At 46.6% G+C, this 10,051-nt stretch overlaps 1 protein-coding gene across 2 annotated transcripts in view; it reads right to left on the reverse strand.

The window, feature by feature from the left end:
* Window positions 1-8,619, reverse strand: part of ADCY8 (adenylate cyclase 8) — a 263,423-nt gene extending 254,804 nt beyond the window's left edge. For both annotated transcript variants that reach the window (XM_024251209.3, XM_054518826.2), the window contains exon 1: window positions 6,268-8,619. In XM_024251209.3, coding sequence (XP_024106977.3) covers window positions 6,268-7,227 — 960 coding nt within the window. In that variant the 5' untranslated portion in view covers window positions 7,228-8,619. The remainder of the gene's footprint in view (window positions 1-6,267) is intronic.
* Between the last annotated feature and the right edge of the window lie 1,432 nt (window positions 8,620-10,051).

A 10,051-nucleotide genomic window follows, 5' to 3' on the forward strand; every position in this document is an offset into this window, starting at 1 on the left:
AAGATATCCTTTGTAAAACCCATTCTCCACCAACACACATACACACAAGCACGCACACACACACATACACATGAAGAAGAAAGAAAGAAAAGAAAAATAGGAAGAAAGAAAAAGGAGAATCTCTGGGTATCTTTTACAAGTAAGAGAGAATATTTCCATTTCTCAGCATTCAGAGGAATCTCTTGGGAAGGTTGACACTCAAATCGGTTTTTGAAAGGCATTTTTCTCAGACATGCTGGAAAGCTGCCATTATTTTTTTAAAGCCTATATGAATTTCCTAAAGAAAAATGTACAGAAATGGAGATATTTGGGGTTTTAAGAAATGCACACCATAACTAGTGAGGTGCATTAAATTGGATTCCAGTCATACTCGTTTAATGGATATTTATGTCTCTCAAATGAGTACGTACCTTGATACCAACTACCAAATTGGAATGATTTCTATTACTTGCCATTTGTTGTACGTTAAGTAGTCACAGGATTCCCTTTATTTGATTTGAGATAGCTACAAAGAACCTTAGACTTAGACAAAGAACATATAATATCTTATGTTTAAACTGTGTAAATGATGGGAGAGAAGTTGGTAATTTTATTATATTCATTTTATCTTTACTGTGAAGTCAGTCCTTCATTTAAGTGGTCAGAAATGTGTATTTAAGTCACATACAAAGTCAGCTTCCCTCCTGAACCCAACTTACTCATACTATACACCACTATCTTATCCAGCACAAAGAAAAAAAAATTTTCCCCTAAAGGATTTCTTAAAGGCCAAATGGTAGGCTAAATGTCCCTCATTATAAGTCAAGTTTAACGATCATTCTTTAGCATTTTTCTGGCTCTAGTCTCTCCTGTTCGATAGGATGTTGAAAGGTAGGAAAGAAGATGTTGCATGAGGAATTTAAATCTGATAGCATGACCTTGAGCACTGAGTAACCTGGATTTGCATACCTGACTGCCTTTGATTGTACAGTTATCTTGGAGAAATCATCTCCACTCTGACAAGTCCGCTTATCTATCTCACCAAGAGGCACAGAAGACTAGCCACTAGCTGTAACATTTTAGAATCCCCAAGAGGGAACCATAATGCAGCGATCTTTCTGGTTAAATATTGCTGCCTCTCAGTTTTCCAATAACTAAATGATTTCCACCATCTTATCACTAATGAGCTAAAGTATGAGAATGAGATGAGTTTCAAATGTAAGATAGCTCATATTGTCACTAGCAATTAAAATAGAGTAAAATGCTAACTATAGCAATAGCGTTTAGAATTTCTCTACCTTATAAATTATGCTGCTATAAAGACACATGCACACGTATGTTTATTGCGGCATTATTCACAATAGCAAAGACTTGGAACCAACCCAAATGTCCAACAACGATAGACTGGATTAAGAAAATGTGGCACATATACACCATGGAATACTATGCAGCCATAAAAAATGATGAGTTCATGTCCTTTGTAGGGACATGGATGAAATTGGAAATCATCATTCTCAGTAAACTATCGCAAGAACAAAAAACCAAACACCGCATACTCTCACTCATAGGTGGGAATTGAACAATGAGAACACATGGACACAGGAAGGGGAACATCACACTTTGGGGACTCTTGTGGGTTGGGGGGAGGGGGGAGGGATAGCATTGGGAGATATACCTAATGCTAGATGACGAGTTGGTGGGTGCTGCGCACCAGCATGGCACATGTATACATATGTAACTTACCTGCACATTGGGCACATGTACCATAAAACCTAAAGTATAATAATAATAATAATAATAATAATAAGAATAATAATAATAATAATGAAAGAAAAAGAAAAAGAAAAAAAAGAAAAAAAATAAATAAATAAGTGCTGACTTAAAAAAAAAAAAAAGAATTTCTCTACCTTGTGAAAGAACTTAGCAAATATAATCTTATCATTAATCCTTTATTTATACGTATAACATCATTTTGTAATGAATTTCCTGGTGGATAAATCGAATTGGTGAGACAAACAATTGGTTTATGATGTGGAAAAAATAAACCAGTGTCTTAGGGAAATCTGGACAAGGTGTTCCTTTCATTGGTTTGAGGCTTATTTAACTTGGATTGGGTGCGGTTTCGTAAGAAAGAAATGATTGTAGCCCTAGTGCTACCTATAGCTGAGCTAAGTCAGAATGAAATAAAAGAAACCCTTCAAACTGGGTTTTGAGCCTTCTGAAAGTTTCTCAGTCTTTCCAATGCCAATCCAGATGCAGAAAACATATGGGTGATTATGTCTGCTCTAGACAATAATCTCTTTGTTGGGTGGGAAGTCAATGTTTGTAGTGTGTTAATTGAGTAGAGAAAACATAAACTATCTCTTTGCTGATGGCAGGGAATTTTCTGAGTGGCCCCTTTTAGGTTCCATTTTGTATCCACAGTGGAAAGCAAATGGTGATTCAATAAACACAGGGCTTTGTCTCTTCATATAGGGTGTCTGCAGAGATTTTCAATGTGGTTGCTACCCTGTCAAGTCACAGATGTCATTTCCTTCAGGGTAGAAAGAGGGAAAGCAGATTCTCATAGCTTAAATTAAAGGAAGGCAATCATTGGCTCATTTGTTCCTTTCAAAAATGACATTTTCAGTGAAGTGAAACAGCTGCCAAGGTGTGCTAACTCTATACTCTCATTTTTGTTTCCTAAATCCTGAAAATGCTAAGTTAAACATTAGCCATCGTCCTAAAGAGAATGAAGATTAATGTGGAGAAAGATGGTATTCCAGTGTTTATGGCTTTTAGTTGACAGATTTGTATCCAGCTAAGCAGAGTGATGAACTAGCTATAATGAGCCTATGCCCAGCAATTCACTCATTTTTCTCTCATAATTTCCCTTTGGCTTCTTCATTAAATGTTTATTCATGTGCTATACAGAATTTACTCTCGAGTAGTAAAAGAAGTACTCCTCACTCTTTAATAGTTTCAAATCCTTACGTGTTTAGAAGGATAATCACTAAAGGGTTTCTGAAGAATAATTGGCATCGGAGTCAGGGTTTGAATTCTGTCCTCACCACTTGCTAGGTTCCTGATCCTCAGGATATCACTGTAAAGTTTTTAGGATTGTGTCATTTTTTTCTCTGAAATGAAAATGAATGATGATACCGTCTATTTTTCGTCATTAGATGTGATGATGCACATAAGGATGCTTAGTTACATATAAAATACTGTGCAAAGTAAAGGATTATTATTGTTTTTTGATTTCTTTAAAAGATGTTTATGTGTAAGACTGCCTTACACACATAATGATGTGTGTATGTGTGTGTGTGTGTATAGAAAGCTTTCACTAACACAACACCAAGGCACTTGGATATTTTATAATATTTCCTATATGATGAATTGTCTTGTTCATTCAGTGACCATTTGTTGAGTACCTACTATATGTGTGACATTTTTCTACAGGCCGAGGATAGAATGCTATTTATGATAGACAACATCCTTGCCCTTATGGTGTTTACATTCTTGTGAGGGTGTGGGGAGAAACATAGTAGATATAAACAAATAAGATAATTTCAGATAGCAGATGTGCTCTGGAGAAAATAAAACAAGTCACTTACTAGAGAAAGTAGCATTTGAGAGTCTGGAACAATGAGAATGTGCCAGTCTTATAAAGACTTGGGAAAAGTTGCTCTAGGTAGCAGGTGAAAAGACCTAGAATTAGGAAGAGCTTAGAATATGGCAAAAATGAATAGCGTATTTGGAGCCTAATGAAGAGAAGACAAGAGAAGAGAAGGAAATATGGAGAGAGAAGAAGCAACTAGCTCAGAGAATCAAGCATGCTGTGTTAAGAAGTTAGGATTTTACTCTAGTTGCTGTAAGAAGTGTTTAGCAGGTTTTGAGCATTCCTTATGTGTTACCAGACATGGAAAACTAAATAGTACCTATTCAAAAATCACAGATTCTTATAAAAAGCGATTTATTCTCTACTTCGTCCATCTGCGCGATCTAGGAAAGACTCTTAAGCCCATAGAGGGCGCCAAAGGACCTTTAAAAGCCCTTTCAGCACTGAAGTGACGGGAGAGCGCTCTGGTTGTTCCTTTTAGAGTTTTGGTAAAAGGTGACTCAACCTATGAAATCGTAGTTTATCTATAATTCTTACCCAAACAAAAAATTGAATGAGCTTGGTTTACATGCATCAGGACCTTGGATTTCACAGTGGAGAATTGTTTATGATGAGATGAGGGTGGGAAGACATTTGGGGGTTATTTTTAATCTTCTCCCATCTGGTAGTATTTGAGTAGAATATAAAACAAATATGGAGCCAAAATTTACTTTCTGGATTCACTTGGCAAGAAAAATATATCTATACTTAGAACTTTGAAAACACTCATAATTTGCCACTTAGGATGTGTTATTCTAAATACTATTCCAAACTTACTTATTAAGTTTTCTAGTTGTGTGTACTGAGAAAGGCTATTGCGTGAAAAGTAGTGGGTTATAATACATGGAATTTCTTATACATGATCAGATAGCTATGCTTTATCGTGAAAACAACTCATAGTGAGTTAGATGAAAAAAAGAGAAGGCAAAGAGAAGGAAAAAGAAGGAGGAAGGGGAGGAAGACAGGGAAGAAAAGATCTGCTAATGTCTAAGTATACAACAAAGAAAATAAAAAAGAGAATGAGAGAGCTTGGAAAAAAGTAGATTTAGATGTACTGGCATGTAGATCTTCATGTAAAGAGGATTGAGAAATAGTTAATACCAAAGAATTTGACTTCCACTTCCCAGATTGAGACTTATTTGTTATACGTGGATATAAAGGTTCATGGTGACTGTGATAAAACATTCATTATTGTCTTTAATAAGAAAAAGTTCAGTCAGTCAGCCCTTACTCAGAGTCTCTCATCTCTCCATTTCATGTCTGATAATCAAAGGCATGTAATTTATATACTCTTTGCTTTACCCAGAGAGACTTCAGAAAGCACTGTAAAAGCAGCCAACCAGATAAGTCACTTGAGCAAAGGAATATAGAACCATTGGAGAAGAGACAGGATCCCACATTGACCAGAAGTCCAGGAGGCCAATGATGGGTGAAGCACTCTAACAGTGCTGGCAATCTGAACATCATGAACAATTTTCAGTGGGGTCATGCCTGTTTATTCTAAGCACCATCTATTCAAATTCGACCATAAGGAAGAGGAGTTTTAAGCTTCTAATACAGCAAAAATGATACAGAGGCTAAGGACAGAGCAGGCCCATACAAAGCAGCCCCCTGACCATGCATCTCACACCAGCCATCTATTTGAAAACACTTCACTTGACATGTTTCCCTCATTTTTGAGAAACCCCCAAATTCACTCTCTTGTTACCTACCATACATTTTGCAAAGACAGTGCCATGCCATTAATTATCTATTGGTTCTAGTAAATTTAAACAATAGAAACATTGTCTACCTTCTCATCCATAGACAATGTGAACTTTGTTCACAGAAGCATATCCCTATTTAAGGGGAAGAATAGAAAAAAAAAGGGAGGAGAAAGGAGGGAAAGATACCTAAAGAACAAGATTCCACCTAAATATAATATTTAAACCATCTACATCAAAATGCCCTTTTCCAATTAACCAAAACTTGCATTCTTTGCCACCCCCAATTACTGAGGTTGGTTTATTCAAAGCACTGGGGTCGCATTGTGTCATGGGAGAAGATATGTTCGGTCACCAAGGCAATAAAAAATTCCCGAGAAAACCATGTGTCATAGGATTGTTTGAAGGATTGGATGACATAACATGTACAGTACTCAGCACTGACAATCAGTATGTGTTTAACAAATGTATGTTCCTTTGAGAACGGAGGGTTTCTGGCTTAGAGATACGGAAAAACCCAACTCTGAAGCCCAGAGCCTGCTACAACACCCTGCTGCGACTCTTCTGAGGAGAGCTGTTAAGGAATGGGTCACCTTCTAAATCTGGATGCTTCTCCTCCCCTTCTGTCTCCTGCTCCAGAGACTGCAGACCCTGAGGGAGGGGAATGAGGAGCAGAAAGCAGACTTTCTTAGCTGATGTCAGAGTAGAATTACTCATAGTATCAGAGTAGAAGGGTAGAGTTGGTAGAAACTTTTAGAGGTCATTTAGTTCCACTTTAAGAAGAGATTGCATTCCGCTAACACTCAAGACCTCCTAGGTGCAACGCACTGTGCCAGACTGAAGGCGGAGACTTAAAGAGAGTGAGGCAACCCTGGCTCTCTGGAAGCTATATGATTAATAACCCGGGGAAGTTAGAGGGGAAACAAATGCAAGGCAGGCAGGAGTTACCTGGTTGATGGAAATGACCGCCAGGCGGGGGATGACCACTTGGAGGATGACCTGCAGCAGCGAGGTGCCCAGGCCGGCCAGGATGGCCCAGGTGAGCGGCAGCGGCAGCATACTGTAGGTGGCGAAGAGCGTGAAGAGCACGTAGCCTATGCCGTCGCCCAGGAGCCCGTAGCCGAGGCCTGCTGCCAGGATCTGGGTGGTCATGGCCACCCAGGTGACCACACCGCTGTACTGCAGGTACGTGTGGGAGGTGGTGTCCTTCCGGACCACCACCAGGGCGCAGATCACCACCTCAATGCCGGTGAAGAAGCCCAGCAGGATGCCCTTGAGCGGGTCCATGGGGGCTGAGGCCAGGCTCAAGTGTAGGACCAAGAGAGTGAGTTTGGTCAGCACGTCCAGCACGTTCATCACCACTTCCGATTTGCGCCTTTGGCCCAAGAAATAGCGCTGGTAGAGGCGTTCCAGATCCCGAGATTTGAAGGAGTTGCGCAGGGTGGGGAAAATGACCCCTCGGTAGCTATAGCCCCCATTGAGAAAGAAATCCGAGTTGCTAGGGGCACAGTCCAGGTGCAGGAAGCCCAGGTCGCCTCCGCCTCCGCTGCCGCTGGCACTGCCGCTCCCGCTGCGTTCCGGGAAGACTTTGGTGCCGCAGGTGCTGTGCGCTCGCTCTCCCGGGCCCAGCGAGTAGAGGGGCAGCGCCGAGTCGCCTGACAGCTGCGGCGCGTGGTGGTTGGGGCCGCCGCCCGCAGGGTCCGAGGCTTTGCCCGAGCCTCCACTCCCGCTGCCGCTGCCTCCCCGGTGCCCGTGAATGAAGCGCTGCTCCGTGATGTGTCGCACCGCCGTCTGCCACAGCAGCCGCTGCGGCCGGGAGGCGCTCCTGCCGTCGCCGGCCGGGGGCGTCGGGTGAATGGTGTAGAGTTCCTCGCTGCCTGTAAGGCAGCGCACATCGGAGAGCTCCATGGCTCTGGGCCGCAGGGAAAGAGGCGCAGAACCTTGGGGAGGCAGCCGGAGGAGGGGTTCCTAAGGACTCAAAGGCGGCCTGGTAGGAGCTTGGCAGCGATCCCTTTTATCCTAGGCTGCCCCGTTGCAGGAGCCCTGCGCCAGGGCTCCCTGTAGGTCAGATCATACTGTGCCCAGGGGCAAAGGGCACCTGGAAGATCGCGGCGGACGTCGGCGTCCTTGCGCGCTGCTCTCCCGCCAGCCGGCGCAGCTTGGGTACGCAGCGGCAGTGGCTATTTGTCCTCAGGAGCCGCAGCGCTCTGAGCCACGCAGCCCCTTCCTGGGCTCAGGCTCCTTGGTTGATTCTAGGCTCAGCGTTTTGGCGCAGCCTTTGCTCTCCAAGAGACGCCTAAGCGCCTGGGCGCCGTGCTTCTGCTGCGCGTCGGCCGGGTCCTGGCTGCAGCACTGGGCTCTGGACGCCCACTGCTCCGCGGCTGCAGGGGGCCTGGCCGGCTGTGACCGGCGGCAGCGATGGGTGCGAAGTTAGCCGATGTGGCTGGAATCATCGCCCTTCGGAGAACTCCATTGCGCCGGGATGGGTAGCAGGGGCGGAGCTGGGGGCGGGGGCAAAGAAGGAGGACGAGGGGGGCACGGTGAGGTGGCGGGGCGCCCCGCGACACGGTTGGAAAGGTGGTAGCCTCGGCGCTAACAATTCACCAAATAGTTAATTTGGAGGAAGGGGTATGCTGAGGCTCCCTCCTAGGCTCTTTCCTGGTTCCGGAGCAAGGACTGACGGCGCAGCGCTGGCTCTGGCCAGAAGCATCCCTCCGGGAGGGGGTGTGGGGACTCTCGCCCCAGGGTCCCAGCCCGAGCTAGAAGACGAGGTCAACGCTTTCAGCTGTGCTTTCGAAGGGTCGCAGCACACAGTTCCCATCCCCTTTACTTCGTTCTTTGGAGTCCATTTGGCTCAGAGCTAGGAGGATCAGGAGGCGGGGGAAGGAAAAAGTGGGGAGGGCTCCAAAGCGAAGAGCTCCGAGAACGAAGAGAAGCCGCCGGTGCGGATATCTGAGGCTGAGAACCAAAGCCTGGCGGATGAGGCAAAGGTTTGGAGGAGAAGGGAGGCCCGAGGCCGCGTGGAAGTCGCCAGAGACGCCTCTGGATCCAGGGAAGCGCCGCCGCGTGCCACCCTGGAGCTCTGAAACGCACGGCGGGCGCCAGGCGACTGGGAGGAATTTGGAGACCTGTCAGAGTGGTCAGACACCCGCGGTGACTTAAACCCGCCCCCGCGCCAAGCCACGCCCCCGGAACCGGGCCGGGGGTGGCGGAGGGACCTGCCACCCAGATCTGGCCAGGACGCCCCAGGTCCTGTAGGCAGCGGCACGCGCGGGCCGGCGTGGGAGAGGACCACTGAGGGCTAGGGCGGGCTGGCGCCCCCGGCCTTCCCTGGGCGCACTGCGATCCAGCGTTCCAGCTGGCCGCGCCAGCCGGTTCCTCCGCTGTTCTTTTTTAGGCATTGGCTCTTGTCCTCTGCAGGTGCGGAGCCAGGACTCGTAGGCCGCTTTGCCCACGGACTCGGAGAGCCCAGCGCTACGGAATACAGGGTCTCCTTTCCGCCCTTCCTACCCGTGCGTCTTTTGGCAAAGCCAACTTTCGGGCTAAACGCAAAATCTCCCAAGAAGCCGCAATCATAGAGGCAGTCAGTTTCCTACAGGAGCATCTTTACTACCTCGATCCGAAGGGGGTGGAGGGTACGGGACATCAAAATGGGGACGTCCCCTGCCTGCCTCGCACACTAAGTTTCTCCGCTTACAGTAAGGGTCGAGGAGGCGGACGTGGAGAAAGGCATGTCCAGGGGCCCCGCCTCGCCCTAGCCCAGGTTTCCCGCCCTCCCAGGCTCAGCCGAGCGCTCGCGGACAAAGCCTGCGGCGGCGCTTGCGGCGGACCAAGTCGCTGAGCGGTGGGAGCTTAGTGCCGGTGCTAATGCCAGATGAGCCGCGTCCCGGGGTGCAGGGTCTGCAGCGCAAACGCGGCCGCCGCAGTCCCGCAGCCGGATGCAGGTGGAGGAGCGGTGGTGGTCACCACCTCCGCCACCAGGACTGCGGCTGCAGCCGGTGGAGCCCGGGCCCAGAGCACAGTCAGCTGATGGCCAATGACGTCAGGCCCCGGGCGCGTTCGCGGCTCCCCGTGGCGTCCCATGAAAGCCCAAATGACCGCCTTGCCTTGCCGCCCCCTCAGCCCCTCCTGAGCGGGAAGAGAAGCTCCTTTCCCTCCTGCCTGTCCTAAGGAAAAATAAATTTCGATACCCCCACCCCCAACCACATACACTGTCTCCAGGGTTATTTCTGTCGGCCGTGTCCCAGAAACGCGGGGTTTAATTCTTTGCTTTTTAATTCCTGTTTTTCCCCTCACGCATTTGGGCTTCGGGTTAAACCCAGAACGGGTCACCTGCCTTGCACACAGAATTCCAGAAGAGAAAAGAATCCTCTAACATTCCCCCCAATCCCTAACCAGTAGATTTCTAGAATTTCGTTCACTCCCTGGAAAAGACTCCTTTAATTTCAATCCTTTAAAGTTGTATTCTACCATCCCCCAAGAAAGCCAAAATGAAACGCTCAACTTTAAATAGATAGACGGCTGATTCTATTTTTAACTCTGCTTGTAGATGAATTAATCTGTTAACGTTAAAGATCTCCCAGAATAGTTGGCCTATCCCATGGGGCTGAAGTTAAGGGTAGAAGTACCTCAAACAACTCTGTGTTACAGTTACCTAGCCCTTAATGAAATAACCCCTCAGTTACATTCCTATGAAAGAAATGCTTCTTGCTTCTTCCTTCCCGAGTTCCTT

This window comes from Pongo abelii, chromosome 7 (assembly GCF_028885655.2).
Source record: "Pongo abelii isolate AG06213 chromosome 7, NHGRI_mPonAbe1-v2.0_pri, whole genome shotgun sequence".
Lineage (NCBI taxonomy): Eukaryota > Metazoa > Chordata > Mammalia > Primates > Hominidae > Pongo > Pongo abelii.